General features: G+C 36.1%; 1 protein-coding gene, 1 long non-coding RNA gene and 1 pseudogene across 2 annotated transcripts; all 3 read left to right on the forward strand.

Moving 5' to 3' along the window:
• On the forward strand, window positions 1-2,197 carry LOC132037396 (uncharacterized). Its single transcript, XR_009409865.1, has 2 exons — window positions 1-58; window positions 1,462-2,197. It is a non-coding gene; the product is annotated as an uncharacterized LOC132037396 (long non-coding RNA).
• Window positions 2,198-2,279: 82 nt separating this feature from the next.
• LOC132038302 (ABC transporter G family member 6-like) lies at window positions 2,280-11,558 on the forward strand (annotated as a pseudogene).
• Window positions 11,559-13,184: 1,626 nt separating this feature from the next.
• LOC132035916 (phytosulfokine receptor 2) lies at window positions 13,185-17,416 on the forward strand. Its single transcript, XM_059426079.1, has one exon. It carries the CDS (start codon window positions 13,990-13,992, stop codon window positions 17,149-17,151), a length of 3,162 nt encoding a protein of 1,053 aa, XP_059282062.1. The 5' UTR covers window positions 13,185-13,989; the 3' UTR covers window positions 17,152-17,416.
• The last annotated feature ends 632 nt before the right edge of the window (window positions 17,417-18,048 follow it).

An 18,048-nucleotide genomic window follows, 5' to 3' on the forward strand; every position in this document is an offset into this window, starting at 1 on the left:
AAATTATGGACTTTCCAAGGGTGATTATAGTGAAAATTCTTTCAAGATTGCCAATCAGGTCCATTTTTTGCGTTAAGATGGTTTGTAGAATTTTGTATGGTGTAATCTCTGACCCTTTATTTGTTAACATGTATCATACTAGATTTCCTTTTCCCTGCATCTTGTTTTCGGATCATAACTCTGAATATTCACTTCTTGAGCTCAAAGCAGATTATGATTATGATTCTTGCCCCCCAAAACAGACCCATTGTGTTGAGCACTAAATTTCACCTCCCTCAAGTAGATGAACAATATTCGAGACTAATTGGATCATGTTATGGGTTTATTTGTATATTGGTTGGTCACTATTGGGATAAAACCCAATCTGTCTACATTAGCAATCCTCTTTTGGGTGAGTATGTCAAGCTTAGTGTGCCCAAATGGGGGAAAAGACATCGTGGGGTTGTTTATGGATTTTGTTCTAGTCAAGCCTCTGGCCCGTATAAAGTATTGAGATCATTACTTAAAAAGTATCGTGGTCTTCCTGAAATAACTGAACTAGAGGTTTACACTCTTGGAGTTGATGAAAAATGGAGAATTTTGGGTGAAGGTCTGTTTCCTAAAAGGGGATCATTTGGCAATTTCACTGTTAATGGTGCTCTTCATTGGTTGAATTATGAAGATCCTCATGCTAAGGCGAGCATTTACTCCTTCGACATTGGGACAGAAAAGGTGAAGCCTTTGCCAGCTCCACCTGGTTTAGAAACTCATCGTTCTACTTGAGACTCGTGAAATTGGGGGAGTTTTTGTGTCTGTCTGATAGTTGCAAGTACGACCATCTTGATATATGGGGGATGAAGGAGTATGGAATTTCTGAATCTTGGGTTAAAGATCGCATTTCGATGAGCAGTATTCGTCCTGGTATCATTCACCAGATATGTATACCAACCATAATTTGGAAAGATGGAGAAATCTTGTTTCAAAATGGCTTTGGCACAGGAGAGTTCATTTCTTACAACCCGAAAGAGAAGTTCTTTAGGAAGGTCTATGTTTACTGTGATAATGCTGCAGGCAGCAACTAGCACACCCGTTCTTTCCTTTTAAGTTACGTTCTCTATCCTTCTTTTCAGTTTCGTTCCGCTACTCATTGACACATGCATTTATTGTCTTCCTTCACTCACTTTTATGTGACTTCTCTGCTGATGATTCTCCGATTCGTTTATTGCTGAAGAATCAAAGGGCACCAAACGTACGCTCATCATTTTCTTTTGTTTTTTGGTCCTTTAATTCTAGCAATCTCTGGTGGTATATTACTACTACACTAAATAGCAGTGTATTGCCAAAACATTCTTTTACTTTAAACTTTTATGTGTCTCTCTGCATAGACAAACTATACCGTTTCTTACATTTTTATAAGATAGTGTACTCCCAATTGAACATATTTCATAAACATATCCTAACATACTAAATGGTTATTTTCAGGTTTACACTCTTGGAGTTGATGAGAAATGGAGAATTCTAGGTGAAGTTCCGTTTTTTCGATGGGGAACATTTGGCAATGTCACTGTTAATGGTGCTCTTCATTGGATTAATGATGTAGATCCTTATGCTATGCCCACCATTTACTCCTTCGGTATTGGGACAGAAAAAGTGAAGCCTTTGCCAGCTCCACCAGGTTTAGAAACTCCATCCATCTGCTGGAGACTCGCTAAGTTGGGGGATTTTTTGTGTCTTTCTGATGATCACGAAAGTGGTCGATGAAGGAGTATGGAGTTTCCGAATCTTGGGTTAAAAATCGCATTTCGATGAGCAGTATTCATCCTGATATCACTCATCAGAGATGGACACCAATGATAATTTGGAAAGATGGAGAAATCTTGTTGCATAATGGCTATGACACAGGAGATCTCATCTCTTACAACCCAAAAGAGAAGTGTTTTAGGAAGATCGATGTTTACGGTGGTGAAGCTGCAGCTAGTACATGCATTCCCAGCTTTTACTCACTCAAGGCTATTGTGGGGAACAACTTTGAGATCTCAAATGTCTATCCAAAGATAGAGATAGTTTATAATTTACTTTGCGTAATTTCTTCCAAGTTATTATGTTTTGCATCTACGTTTCTTGTATAATTTACTTTAAAGCCTGATGAATTCATACTGTTTTCTGGATGATATCTACTTGTATGAATCAAATGAAGGAACAGAATATTGACTTGTTAGGTGATCACAGTTACTTTGAACAAGTGCATATTGATGTACTTTGCAAGCTTTGTTTTGATGTGAGGGAAACATTCAGGTTAGATGACGGGGTTGCATCAATTGTAAGTGAAGTTTCTCTTAAGTCCTGATCGTTTAGGTCGTTCTTTTTACGTCTGATGATTGTCTCTTGAGCAACTGGCTAGTTGTCAAACAAGCCATTTTCTTACAACCTAGTAATCTTCCAATGAACAATTATATTTTGGCTATATATATTTATTCTTGACTGCTTCTTCCGATTCAAATTTCAATTTTCATTACTTCTCCTCACTTCCTTTACTTTTATCTGACTGCTTGTTTTCATGATCATAGCTTAACTCCATTTGATTGTGTTCAAGTAATATTTGAAGGTGCAACACATTTTGCATGTACATGAGCTATGAGCCAGAGAGAAAACATTGATTAAGGGGTACACCCTTTATGATGAGAATGCTTCAATTCATTACACCATTCTGATTACTGCACATTAGCTTCTATATAACAAGGATTAAGGTAAATCCCCTTGTGAAAATGTCTTTCTCCAATCACGAAATCGAAGAATAGATACAGCTTTTCATGCCTGAGTCACAGGTCGTGAGATGTAGGAAACTCATGCAACATCATCTACCTTCTTCAATTTCCAACTTCAGGGCTATTTTTCTCTCTTTCCACTGACTAGCCTAATAGGAAACCCTGCAAATTTCAGCAAAATATCTGCCTATGTGACACAAAATGAAGTTCTTTTCCTACTTCACACTGCTGAAGAAACTTTGATGTATAATGCACGATTCAGGCTTCGTGGAGGTGATGATATAGCCAAAGATAAGAGTATCAACGCTCTTGAATGAGCTTGGTTTGGACCATGTTGCCTGTACGAAAGTTGGGAGTGAACTAAATAGGTCAATTTCGGGTGGTGAGAAGCGTAGAGTGGCAATTAGTGTTGAATTAGTCCATGATGCTGTTGTTCTGCTCGAAAAAACAACTTTAGGGCTTGATTCTGCTTTAGCTTTCCATTTAATGTATCTGCTAACACCATGGCTAAAAATCAAGGTAAGACAATCATCCTAACACAGGATCTCTAGCAATTTTCTTAGTTTCAGGACCAAACAACTTTTCTTGGCCAAGGTAATGTAAGCACTACTTGTGGGGCTTATTTTGAGATCAATATTCTTAAATGCTTATAACAACCAAAAGAATATGGAGCTGCAATCTTAGGTTGTATTCTTTGTTTTCAGTCTCATATTCTTGCTGTCATCCAACATGGAAGCTCTACCGATTTTGTTAGATTATACAACGGAATAATATACATATAATGTATTATACTAATAAGGATATAGACATCTAGGAGAGCCTAAAGAATTTATACCTATAACAATATTTTTATGGAATAATGAAAAGAAGTTGAGAATAAGGAGGAAGTAGAGAAGGTAAGAAAAAAGGAAAAAAATCTTTGCGGGGAATAAGGAGAAGCTGCCTTTTTTAAAAAAATAAAATTTAATTTACTATAAAACAATATAGCAAACACTAGTGTTCCCTTTTCCCCTTCTGATAGTGGCTCTTCTCTATGCTATACCAGTTTATTGGCTAGTCAGATTGAGATACGAATCCGGTGCATTTGTGTACTATACTCTGGTCTCATGGAGTATTTTCGCGATGGGGAATTTATTAGTGGGAGCCTGTTCCGCACTAGTACTAAACTTCCTCCTTGGAATGTCATTTATTGGTTGCCTAATAGGTGCATTTTTCCTGTTCTCTGGATACTTTATACCGAAGGAATCAATTCACATGTTGTGGCTATTTGTGCACTATCTGAGTCTTTCTAAATATCCATTTAAATGCTTCTTGATTCAAACTGAAGTGCATACAGAAAGTGGATGGAGTGTGCCTAATGTATGGTGAAAAGATTGACTAACAAAATTCCATTCATATACTAATTGAATGACTATCTTGAATGTTTCTGGTGAAAAGAATGACTGACAAAATTCCAAAAGGACATAAATAATGCAGTTACAAGGTAAAGATACACTTGATGACTGACTTGTCAACTATGTAGCTGTGTTGCTCGGACTCTCCAAAAATGTTGCCATACACATATCGGATCCTTCAAAAAATGCACTACTTTTGGAGGATACAACACACACCGGTCAGTCGTTTTGAAGTGTCATCAACGAGTAGTATTATCCAAGGAGAGTAATATTGTTTTACAGAGAAGATTAATACTATTTGCTATGTTGTGGAAGAGGACAACTTCAGTGCTTGATATTTTATTGCAGTAAAAGGACTTCACATTGTCCTCCTCAAGAGGGGCAAACAACTAGTGTGCGTATAACTTGAAAGAAGATTGTTTCTTCTTATTTTACATGTTTTTATTTGTCTTCTACACACTTATGCGAGAAGATGGTTTCCCTTTTTCTTTTATTGCTAGCTATTTTCTGATGAGTTATACCTTTTGATCTTTTGATCATTTTCTTGACATACAAAGAAGTCTGGGGAAAGATGGCGACCGGACTCCTCTTCTCTGAAAGTTTAATGTTTATTTGATTGACTTAAAGATCTTTCTTAATATTTCACTAAGTCGTGCCACAAGGGGTGTTGGTAATGATTTTCTTCCCACCCGAAAATCGTAATTAGCCGAGAGAAAGACATTCATTTATTCCCCAAGCACGTTGGAGAGAGATATTTCCGAACGAATTAGCTCCTTGGTAATGATTTAATATACAAATAAATTTTTTTTTCAAGTTCTCCTCTATTTCATCTTCCCTATTGGATTTAAGTTCATCTCTGAGGTCCCAAGAATGCCCGACTAACCGTACTCTATCGGACGCCAATTCAGGTTATATTAGTAGCACTAGTTTTGATTCTCAAATCAGGCTGGGCCGAGCCTTTAGGTTGTTTAAGTGTTAGTTTCTTCCGGGACAAAGCTAATACAAAAAGTATAAGTTCAACAAGATAAAGTAACTTTAGTTTAAACTTTGTATATTTATTCACTTAATACGTACATATAATAAATTTCAAAATTCAAAAACTTCAAATTCTGAATTCACAGGATTCACTTCCCTCACCTATACAACTTCTCGCTTTTCTAAATAGCACAATAAAATAGCTTGCCTCCACAAAAAGTAGAAAGCATATGAAATGTATGGCTATCATGAATATGCGCCACTGTGGGTGAAAACCATCAATTGTACAATTGGATTGGACATTTGCCACTTTTGACTTTCTACATAAGAGCCTGCCAATAAAGTTGAGTTTTGATCATGAAGTCATAGCCATTCCTAAAATTCATCCAACTCATGGACCCTCTACAAAAAGGTTGTTGAAACATGAGTGAGGGTGATCATCAATTTTTGCCTTATTTTTGCACTCAGTTTCTGAACATAATAATCTTATGTTTGCAGATTAAGTTTGTATATTCTTTTTTCTTTGGTTTAATGCACATGTGGCCTCCTAAACTTGTCTTTTTTTCTTTTCTTTTTTCCATTTTGGCATCTCAAGTAATCAAGTAAGTGTTGTTTCTATTGAACCCCTGAACTCGTCCTCAAATGTGTCTATTAAACACAACCTGACTTACATAGTATTCCATCTTCAAAGGTAGCAACATGTTAATATATATTATAATTTAATTATGTCATCTTTTAGCTAGGATTAACAACAATTGAGAGGGGGAAAAAGAATAACTCTTAATTAAGCTGGTTGTGAAAGAGCAAAACCAGCAGAAACCGACACATTCATGACCCAAAGAATAGCTTACCACTTGTCTAAAATATTACTCCACCTTCATTTCCCCAATTTAATTTTTGGTTTAATAAAAATCATATTTAGGAGATTTGATAAATACACCTTAGGACGAGCTCACGGTTCAATAAGAACAACACTTAGTTGAGGTGCTAAAATGAAAAAAATGGCAAGTTTAGAGGCCACATATACATTAATCCTTTTTCTTTATACTCCCTCTGTCCCAAAAAGATTGTTCTCCTTTTCTTTCTAACTTTCCAAAAAAGATTGCTCTCCTTTCTTTCTAATCAAAAAGGTTGTCCCTTTCTATATTTAAACAATTTAACTTTATGACATAATTTACAGCCACACGAATATCTAAGGCTTGTTTTGGACTACACATTTCAAAAGTATTCTTTTATTTCTTAAATTTTGTGTCAAGTCAAAAGAGGATAATTTTTTTAGGACGAAGGGAGTATTATTTTTACTTGCTTGTAGTTGTGTACAATAACAAGAAACCTAACATCACATTTCATTTCAATTAGGTCAGATGTAGCCTTTTGGCTATGAGTTCGTCTGAATGAGAACTTTGAACACGGAACAAATATATATGTAAAATCTATTAAAATCTTAAAAATTATTAGATCTGAACTCATAATTTTAACGGTATAATGAATTTAGAGTAAGTTAAATTCATTAAAATTTAAATTTTGAATCTGTCAATGCTTCCGATCAGATTATAGCTTTAAGAAATGATGTGAGATGCTTCTCTCTTTTCTTGGTTACTCTTGCTCGTCCATTGTCTTTCGATATTATTTGCTTCTTAAACGTCGTACATTTTTACAATTTTTTTTTTGGCCTACGTCATGAGAAGGAATTGAAGTTGTAGCCCAATAGTAGTAGTTCTATCTTATATTACTCAGGAAAATGGTTGTAATCACTTGAAAACGATCTCCATCTTTCTTTACCTCTTAATCCACTATCTACTAGCTTACTTCAAAAAGAGCTTAAGTTTTACACATTTGCGATGCACAAATATATTGAGACCACCATATCCTTTATAAGATGATTAGAAGTAAACTTCACGATAAAACATTAATTGGTAACTTCAAAGAAATGGTAACTTACTTTCCTATAGTAAGACAAATTGTACTAATAATATAACAAAAATTCGATGTTAAAATATACAACTTAAACCGATAAAATATATATATAAAAAAGAGAAAATAGTTATGTTTAGAGCGTATTATGAAATATAGCTACAATTTGCATATTTACAAATATAGCTACAGTTATTGTATCAAAGCGAAAAGAAGGCAGTATAGGCGGGTATCAAATGCGTGTATGTATCAAATAAAGAGCTCTATCAAGCGATCGCTGTATCAATCGGATAAGATAACGTATCGGTATCGAAAGAGTCGATCGCGCATACTGTATCAACACTGATAACTATGTTTCGTAAATACAGTAACTGCATTTTATAATTTTAAAAATTATAATTACATTTCGCAAATACTGTCTAAATATTTGCCACATCGTCTAATTTTGTTCTGAAAATGAAATGAGAGGTACAGGAAACAAAAAGCTAAGAAAATAAGTGAGCATGGGGGTTGGGTGGGTTTCACACTAGACACGTAAGGCAACCGGGTTATAGTAATTGACCCGACAATTAGTGTGAGTTTGGTAACCAATCACCTGCTATTCCCCGTGACTTCCGCCTACCCCGCCGCTCTATGCCACCGGCTATTTCCAGTGTTTTCACTTCTTTTGACCTTCGCGCCAGCAATTAATGCTCTCACTTAATTAAAGTACTCCTACTATGTATATTTCTAATAATGGAGTAACACACGCATCTCCTCACAAATCATACTCACAATAGTTGACTTTTAACCGTTTGTTATTTATGTATAGTATATCATCAAATACTCTTTCCGTTCACTTTTAATTGTCCAGTATTTTAAAAATAAATTTTTCCAGTATTTTAAAAATAAATTTTTACTTTTACTTGTCACTTTTAGCAAATCAAGAGAAGACAATTTATTTTTTCATGTTTTACCCATAATATTAATTACTCACTTCAAATCATTTTTCAAATTCAATAAAAATATGCATCAATTAATATGAGTACATTGGTAAATTATGTACTCTATTTATTATTTTTTAAACAATGTGAAAATTTTAAAATGGACAAGTAAAAGTGAACGGAGAGAGTACTAAGCTAAGTCTAACTCGCATAATTGAAAAAAAATCAAATTTAAGCCGACGCGATATTTGTCTTATTTACAAAATTTATTTAAAAATTACAATTTGCGACGAGGCAAAAAGTACAAAAAACGGGGGGAAAAAAAAAACAAGAACTCTAGAGGAAATCTCAAAGAAGAGAAATTCCATATGTATAAGTTCACTCGAACGCTAAATGTAATTCATTGATCAGTAAGCTAGTATTAGCAAGTGAATCTGGTTCCTCTCCATTATATTGTGATTTTTATTTTTTCAAGTGCATATTTGGATGGACAACATTATCTCGTTCAATTTAGTCTCGTGCTAGTATGAGATTGCGAAAACTGAGACATTTTCAACGGGTGTAACAATCGACTTAAGTTTTTTCTTATTTCGGACAAGAAAAAGGTTAGATTTGAAGTTTAATTCTTGTTGATGAGAGTAATTATTTTTAATTTATTTTTTAAATTAGATTTTAATTCTTGTTGATGAGAGTACTTGTTTTTACTTTATTTATTAAATTACGGAGAAGCATCCCGATATATGAAAGTTGTCTAAATCGTTAAATAAAAAAAGAAACGTCTTGAAGATGCAACTAAAATAAGAAAAAAGGTTACGTTTAATAAAATTTATGAAAAGAAAAAATATATTAGCCAAAACCCAACGTAGCTTCATTATTCTTGCCAGTCCATAGTTTTGACTCCACAACTGTCCTTTTCTTTCTTTTGAGCTGTAATAGTGTATTTGCTGACCTTGTTCACATTTAATTTCCTATATATCTTATGTTATATTGATCTTATTATTATAATGTGCTCATGCAAGCGTTATTCTTTGTTATTTGCATCACGCACTACGACATTTAATTTTTTGAAAAGATAATGACATTTATGATTCAAGATAGAAAAAGAAAATGAAACCGTACGTCCATGAAATTGCTTTTTTATTCAATATTGGCAACTTCAGTGGATTTGGACTATCTTTTAATCGTTTAATGTATATATGTCACGTTTCAAAAGTCCAAAGTGTTCATCGAGTTTCTTCTACGAAACCTATAGGAATAATTGCAAGTAGACTAGTAAAGTAATTGCAAGTAGACTAGTAAAGGTATGTGTGGTACTTTCCAATTTCTTGACTCTATATATGCATTGACAACCATGCTATAGCTAAGAAAAGAAAAGGTAAAAAGGCAAATAAATCGATGGAACTCTAATTATTGGCAAAATACATAGACATTTCCTTTAAGGAGCGGTAATAATTGTCATTTAAATACTTAAATTGAGTTATGTACTTATTAGCCACCTGAATTCACTTCATAATGTGTCTATTGAGACACTCATGACTAAAAAATAAACAAAATTGGAGCGGGTGGACTTCACACATAGCGACATTGCACAATTATCGAATAAAAGAAAGCCACATGAATTTTGACTCTAACTATAACTATTCCAAAAAAAAAAAAAAAAAACTTGAGAAAACAATAAACAAAAAACACTTTTCATAAAGCGTTATCAAACCCGACGCCCCTCCCTACTTTCCTTGTCCCCCGTATTACCTTATTCTCCTTCCTAGACCCCCATCCACACTCCCCCCCCCCCCCCCACGTGCTATGTCATCCTCTTTCCCGTACCCCTATTTTTTGCGCCCCCCCCCCCCCCCCCCCCCCCCCAAAACCACCAAAACTAGCGCAACATACAACTATCTGTTATATTGCGGTCTCCAAGTGTGCTTGTTCCTCTCCCCTATCCCTATCATGAAGTATTTGCAAAATAATTATGATTCGATGAGAAGAAAAAGAAGGTGTTAAGAAACCCTCCTGACTCAGATCGCATGTCACCAACCAGCGTCCTTTGCTGCCTTCATCTTCCATGGCATCCTCTTTCTCAGATCCTCTCCCCAATTATCATCTTTCAACTCCTATAACACCTCTCTATTTTATAATTTTTTCTTCAGAATCTCTTCCCCTACCCCGTTGCATTCTTCTTAGCCCTAATAAATGTATATTTTCATAATTAATACTTCCATAATTGTTTATCAACTAAGAGTCTGGAGAAGAGAGAAGATGAGGAAAAAAGGTATATATATACGTATGGATAAAGTAGTTTCAAAGAAAGACCGTGGCAAAGTAGGAAATACGTGCGGAGGGCACCGAGGGAGAGATATGGGGAGTTCAGAGAAAAAGCAAAAAATAAGCTTTTTTACTTATCACACAGTATACTTCAAGTGAAATTCACCTCACGTGTCATGTCAGCGTGCGTTATGCTCAATAGGCATATTATAAAGTGAGTTCATGTGCTCAATATCTACAAAGGCTCAATTTAGGTATCTAGCCCTCCTAAACTAACGCAACATACAACTATTTGTTATATTGAGGTCTCTAAATGTGTTTGTTCTTCTCCCCCAATCCCTAGCTTGAAGTCTTTGTGAAATAACACTGATTTGAATAAGAAGAAACGAGAAGGTTTTAAGAAACCCTCCTGGCTCAGGTCGCATGTCACCTGCCACTGCCCCTTGCCACCTTCCTTTTCCATGGCATCCTCTTCTTCACATCCTCTTCCCCATCATCCTCTTTCAACTCCTATAACACATTTCTCTCTATTTTACATTTTTTTCCCTTTAGAATCTCTTCCCCCACCCCCACCCTCCTGTTGCATTCTTCTTTCCCCTAGAAGATGCGTATTTTCATAATTAATACTTCCAGAATTTCTTATCCACTAAGAGTCAAAGAGAGAAGACGAAGAACGACGGATATCACAAAAAGTGGCGGCGGAACCGGGGGGGGGGTATGGTGATAAAGACGGTAGCAAAGGTGAGAAAATATAGTGGTGGAGGTAGTAGTGATGAGAGATCAAAGGAGTGAAGAGAAAGAGCAAAAAAAAAAAAAAAAAAAATCTTACTTATCACGCGTTATACAACAAGTGAAATTCACCTTGTATGTCATGTCAGCCTGCGTTATGCTCAATAGGCATATTATAAAGTGAGTTCATGTGGTCAATATATGCAAAGGCTCAATTTATGTATCTACCCCTCCCAATTTAAAACATACAATTATCTGTTATATTGCGGTCTCCAAGTGTACTTGTTCCCCTCCCCCTATCCCTATCTTGAAGTATTTGTGAAATAACTCAGATTCGATGAGAAGAGAAAAAAAAGGTGTTAAGAAACGCTCCTGGCTCGGATCGCATGTCACCTATTGCCTTCCCCTTCCATGGCATCCTCTTCCTTAGATCCTCTCCCCCGTCATCCTCTTTCAACTCCGACGACACCTTTCTCTCTATTTTACTATTTCTTCTTCAGAGTCGATCTCTTCCCCCACCCCGTTGCATTCTTCTTTCCCCTAGTAAATGCATATTTTCATAATTAACACTTCCATAATTGCTTATCAATTAAGAGTCGAGAGAGAGATGAGAGGAGGAGAAGGAAGAAGAAAAGAAGGTTAAGATGGATATATAAAGGGGGCGCAGGGGGGGTGGAGAGAGATAGGGCGAGTATGGTGGTAAAGATGGTGGCAGGAGTGAGGAAATATGTTAGTGGAGGTGGTAGTGATGAGAGATCGGAGGAGTTAAAAGAAAGAGCAAAACGAATTAATTTTTGTTTACTTATCACGCGTTATACTACAAGTGAAATTCACCTTGTGTGTCATGTCAACGCTTTTTATGCTCAATAGGCATATTATAAAGTGAGTTCATATGGTCAATATATACAAAGACTCATTTAGGCATCTATGTTATAGTTATTGCCAACTTAAAGGGACTATTTTTGTATTTCACCCAAATTATTCAGAGTGCAAAATAATCATATGTTATATTCCACTTTTGACGTCTTATTAAAAGCTGCCTTCCATGAGTTCCATCATTTATGTTTAATCGCATCTTTATATTTTCATCTAGCTACCAAGTGGGATACATGTTCTTCATCCAATGCTCTTCAACTTTACATAGTAACACGATCATGCATTTCATGTGCTTACTTCTCTGAAATCAATATGCCACTTTTTCCCACAAAGCTTGTACTATTTTAGAGTTTGAGGCAATTAGGCCTTAAAATAAGAACTGATATCGGATAAATTTGTCGATTAAATTGTCCGTTTCTGAAGGCTTGTTAGTACTTACTCAAAATTAATGAACAATTGGTACTTGTGATTTTAGTAGACGTAATTTGCTCACCACATTGATTCTTTAACTATTAAGAGATAATTAGTATTAAAACTTATCTTTATTTTACGTAAAGTCGCTACCAATTAAAGTTGAGTTTAGACTGTAACATGATATTCCATCTCGTATCGCTTATAAGCTATCAATCTCACTCGAAATCCTTTTCTTTTAACTTATGCACTCCATAATTCATTGTTCACTTAATGTATTCATATAAAAATCAGAAACACGATAGTTATATCAAAAGAAGTTAAAATGATGTGAAATCTCAATTACATTGATCTTAATTATTACTCAATACTTTAGAGGCTCGATTAAACTCGATTAGATCAGCTCGACCCTGAGCCCTACATCAATATTTTCCTACCAATAAAAGTTAAGTCCAGACTGTAACATGATACTCAATCTCGTATCACTTATCAGCTATCAATTTCACCTGAAATCCTTTTCTGAACTTATCTATAATCCATTATTCACTCAATGTGCGCGTGAGTTATTCCCGATACATGATACACATATGTAGAAAGAAACATTAAAATGCTGTGAAATCTCAATTAAGTTGGGCTTAATCATCACTCAATACTTTAGCAGCTCGATTAGACTCGATTCGATCAGCTCGACCCTCAGCCCTACATTAATCTTTTACAACTAGTACCTTCACACCAAAATTAATTTTAAAAAAGAAAAATTAAAAGAATAGTGGGGCGTTATGCACGCGAGGTACTGCGCGTGGGAATGTAGAAGGAAATTTCTGGTCCTCGTAAGACCGCACCAAATTAATGTGCTAAGCAAGTGTGTTCATGTATGTGTAGGAGATAGAGACAAATAATGGGGTGTTAGACAGCAATGTTTGACTTTGGTGATGTACAAACTGTGAAATTTTTAGCAAAGACAAAAATTGCAATACCCTTGAAGGAAAGTCAGCTCTTTGTTGTCACTATTTTCAAATCACTATACACCAGTTTCTTTTGTTTTTTTGTTTGATTGACAATGCCACACAACCCTTAAAAAGACTCTTTATTTTACTTTGTCTAATCTTAAAACTGTTCCTTTGATTTGAAATAACAATCTTTATAATACTCACTACTAGAGTAGTACTATCCTTTCTCCTTTTCTTTATTAGAATTAGATTCTGTCTTTCTCTTTCTCTCTCTTTTTGTACTTCTTCTTTAATTTTTTTTTTTTTTTAAATGAGTTGAGACGCCGTGTTTATACAGTTTATAAAGTGGGGTTCTTGCTTCATTTACAAGTGATAGGGTGTTTAAAAATTTCACCTTTTTTGTTTTTTTCTTGGTTTATCACTGCTAGTACTAGGCTTTGAATTTAGAAATTTATATATTTATTTATTTCTTATCTGGGGTAAAGGGTTCTTTAATTCATGCAAGTAGTTAGAACCTTGCTTTAATTACAAGTAGTTGGTCAGCCTTTTTTCTTTGAGATTTTTGAGGTGTTTTTGGGATTCACGTTTTGAAGTTTCTACAACTATAATAAGGTGCACTCTTGATTTTTCAGTCTTGGGATCTGAATTGATTTTGGTGTTAGGGATCTGAAAAGGTCCTTTTTTGGTGCTAATTTGCTAGTGGAGCTTCCTGTTTATGTGAAAGGTGGAAACTTTCTTTATTTGGAACTGTGAAGAATTGTTATACATGGTGGTGGAATCTTGATTTGAGCTGTTATATATATTTTCTTCTATGTCTTCAGTAAAGGTAATCCAGGAACTTTTACCAATGAGTTTCCTGAATTGGGTATTTTTGGGTTTTCTTTTATCTACATGTTTGAGTCTTGAAACCTCAGTTCAAAATTGTCATCCATATGATTTGTTGGCATTGAAAGAATTTGCTGGCAATTTAACTGATGGGGTTATTCTATCAGCTTGGTCTGATGAACCTAATTGTTGTAAATGGGATGGGGTTTTATGTGGCAATGGCAATAGTTCTGTTGAAAGTAGAGTTGTGAAGTTAAATTTGTCAAGGAAAGGCTTAAGAGGTGTGATTTCACTGTCCCTGGAAAAATTGGATCAGTTGAAATTGCTCGATCTTTCGCGCAATCACTTGGAAGGTGGATTTCCTTTGGATTTATCCAAATTGAAGCAGTTGGAAGTGCTTGATTTGAGCCATAATGTGTTGCTTGGACCAGTATTGAGGGCGTTCGAGGGATTGGAATCGATCCACTCTCTCAATATATCGAGCAATTTGTTCACTGGAAATTTCAGTGAGTTTGGTGAATTGACTGAATTCCCTAACCTTGTTGCATTTAACATAAGCAACAATTCCTTTACTGGTGGCTTTAAGTTTGAAATTTGCAGCTTTTCCAAGAAGATTAAGGTTCTGGATATATCACTCAATCATTTTACTGGTGACCTTTTAGGCTTGGAAAATTGCAGTTCATATCTCCAGCAGTTGCATGTTGATTCCAATAATCTCGGAGGTCGCCTTCCGGACTTCTTGTATTCGATGACATCTTTGGAGCAACTTTCACTGGCTGGAAATAATTTCTCTGGCCAGTTAAGCCCACAGCTTAGTAAGCTTTCCAAACTGAAATCCCTAGTTTTATCTGTAAATCATTTTCATGGTTTGCTTCCTAATGTGTTTGGTAATTTGACTCAGTTAGAGCAGTTAGCTGCACATTCTAATAGATTTTCTGGGCCATTACCGTCTACGATTTCATATCTTTCTAAGCTTAGGGTGCTTGATCTTAGGAACAATTCTTTGTCTGGTCCTATTGATCTTGATTTTACTAATTTGACAAGTCTTTGTACTCTTGACCTTGCAACTAACCGTTTCATAGGTAACCTTCCAGTCTCGTTGTCTAGTTGTCAAGAGTTGAAAATCTTGAGTTTTGCCAAAAATGAACTCACCGGGCCAATTCCTGAGACTTATGCAAACCTTTCGTCCCTTGTGTTCCTCTCGTTGTCCAATAATACCCTTTCAAATTTGTCTGGAGCTCTATCTGTTCTGCAGCACTGCGGAAATCTTTCGACTCTTATTCTCACCAGGAACTTCCATGGTGAAGAGATTCCGAAAAATGTGAGCAAGTTCGAGAATCTGATGATATTTGCATTGGGGAACTGCGGTTTAGACGGGCAAATTCCGACATGGTTATACAATTGCAGTAAATTGCAAGTGCTTGATCTGTCATGGAATCATTTGGATGGCAATATTCCTCCTTGGATTGGTGAAATGGAGAAGTTATTCTACTTGGATTTCTCAAATAATTCACTCACTGGTGAAATCCCGAAAAATTTGACTGATCTAAAAAGCCTCATTTCACCACATAGCTATGCATCTAGTCTGAATTCTCCAACTGGTATTCCGTTGTTTGTCAAGAGGAATCAGAGCGGTAGTGGCTTGCAGTACAATCAGGCTTCGAGTTTCCCTCCGTCTATCTACTTGAGTAATAACAGACTAAATGGGACAATCTGGCCCGAAATAGGTCATCTGAAACAACTTCATGTTTTGGATCTTAGTAGAAACAACATTACTGGTACTATACCTAGCTCGATTTCAAATATGGCGAACCTTGAAGTTTTGGACCTTTCCAGTAATGATCTTTACGGATCAATTCCTGCTTCACTCAACAAGCTCACGTTCCTTTCAAAATTCAATGTAGCTAATAATCACTTGCAGGGAGCGATTCCTACTGGTGGTCAGTTCTTCAGCTTTCCCGCCTCGAGCTTTGAGGGCAATTCTGGACTTTGTGGAAAAATTATATCTCCTTGTTCTGTTAGCAATTTGGGCCTTCAACCGGCAAGTCCTTCTGCTTCTAGGAGTAAGCTTGGCCGAAACGGAATTATTGGAATTACAGTCAGCATAGGGATAGGAATTGCACTTCTTCTTGCAATAGTCCTGCTGAAATTGTCTAGAAGAGATGCCGGCCACCAGATTGGGGATTTCGAGGAAGATTTCAGCAGACCGCCCCGATTTTCTGATGCTTTTGTTCCTTCAAAGTTGGTACTATTCCAGAATTCTGATTGCAAGGAACTGACCGTTGCAGACTTGTTGAAATCTACAAACAACTTCAGCCAGTCGAACATTGTTGGATGTGGAGGATTTGGTCTAGTTTACAAGGCGGAACTTCCTAATGGCATGAAAACTGCCATCAAGAGGCTTTCCGGGGATTGTGGGCAAATGGAGCGTGAATTCCAAGCTGAAGTCGAGGCCCTCTCGAGAGCTCAGCACAAAAACCTTGTATCCCTTCAGGGATACTGTCAGCACGGGAGTGATCGGTTGCTAATATATTCTTACATGGAGAACGGAAGCTTGGACTACTGGCTACATGAAAGGGTCGACGGGAACTCATTAACATGGGACGTTAGGTTAAATATCGCACAAGGAGCAGCTCGTGGATTAGCTTATCTGCACAAGGAACCAAATATAGTTCATCGCGACATTAAAACGAGCAACATTCTTTTGAACGAGAGATTCGAAGCTCATTTAGCTGATTTCGGACTATCAAGGTTGCTGCGTCCCTATGATACTCATGTCACTACGGATCTGGTTGGAACCTTGGGATACATTCCTCCCGAATATAGTCAAACTTTGACTGCTACTTTTAGGGGCGACGTTTACAGCTTCGGTGTTGTTCTTCTTGAGCTTCTGACAGGCAAACGTCCCGTGGAAGTATGCAGGGGAAAAAGTTGCAGGGACTTGGTGGGATGGGTTTTTCAACTGAAATCCGAGAACAGGGTGGAGGAAATATTCGATACATCGATATGGGATACAAGTTACGAGAAGCAGCTTTTGGATGTGCTAAGCATAGCTTGTAGATGTATAGTGCAAGATCCACGGCAGAGGCCCTCGATTGATCAAGTTGTGTTATGGCTTGATGCAATTGGAACTGGAAAAGACAGATGAGAATCATCTACTTTTTTTCCTTGTAGACTTAGCTTCTTTTGCTTACAAAGTGAAAAATGTAAAGCAGCAGAAAATTTTAATTTTATAGAGTTGGTTTATAAAACTTATGAATTGCTTTTTGATTCACTTTACTTCATACACAATATCCTTAGTACAATACAGAAATAGTGACAGTTGTGTTTGTATACATATGCTTAACTTGGGCTCAAGTTCTTTACCAAGATACAACAATATTATACTTCATTATGGGCAAGTTCATCTTTTTTTCTCTAATCTGAACAGATATAAATTTACTTTCATGAGTTCTGTTTTTTCTGATCATGGTACAGTAGAAACAGAACCGGACTTTTAAGGTGCTCAATGAAACACTCTCTTACACGTAATACTAGCTAGTGTAACTGACGACGGATTCTATTCCAGATGATACTTACATATGATGCTGTATTTCACAAAGTAGTGACATTATATTTTAACGGTTCTAAGTAGCTTTTTATGGAGGTGTGATGCTAAGAATTTCCTTTTATTTTGCTATTGTTTCAGTTTTGTATATTTGATCGTTGCTTTTGCCAATTTGTACAGAGGAGGTGAGTGGTGATCTTGTATTCTTTTTTTTTTAAAACCATGCTGATAGCGAATCAGCTTTTGCGTACCTCGACTACAGTCAGGAGGTACCTGCCATCTGCGATCAACATAGGTATACCAAGACTTGGATAGACGAGAAGAGATCACCTAGTAATATTACCTTATAAATCTAGCTACACTGTAGATTATTGCATTTTAATGTTCATCAACGTGCACGTATACTATATAAATTCCATCTAATCTAAATCTTGAACTAGGCTTCACATCTTTTGTGGTTAACTCCAGTCTTGTTTCCTGTTTCTATTGGTAAATTTT

This window comes from Lycium ferocissimum, chromosome 11 (genome assembly GCF_029784015.1).
Source record: "Lycium ferocissimum isolate CSIRO_LF1 chromosome 11, AGI_CSIRO_Lferr_CH_V1, whole genome shotgun sequence".
Classification (NCBI taxonomy): domain Eukaryota; kingdom Viridiplantae; phylum Streptophyta; class Magnoliopsida; order Solanales; family Solanaceae; genus Lycium; species Lycium ferocissimum.

Coding starts and splice junctions, on each gene's coding strand:
- LOC132035916 (XM_059426079.1), top strand. CDS start 13,990: ATGTCTTCAGTAAAGGTAATCCAGGAACTTTTACCAATGAGTTTCCTG.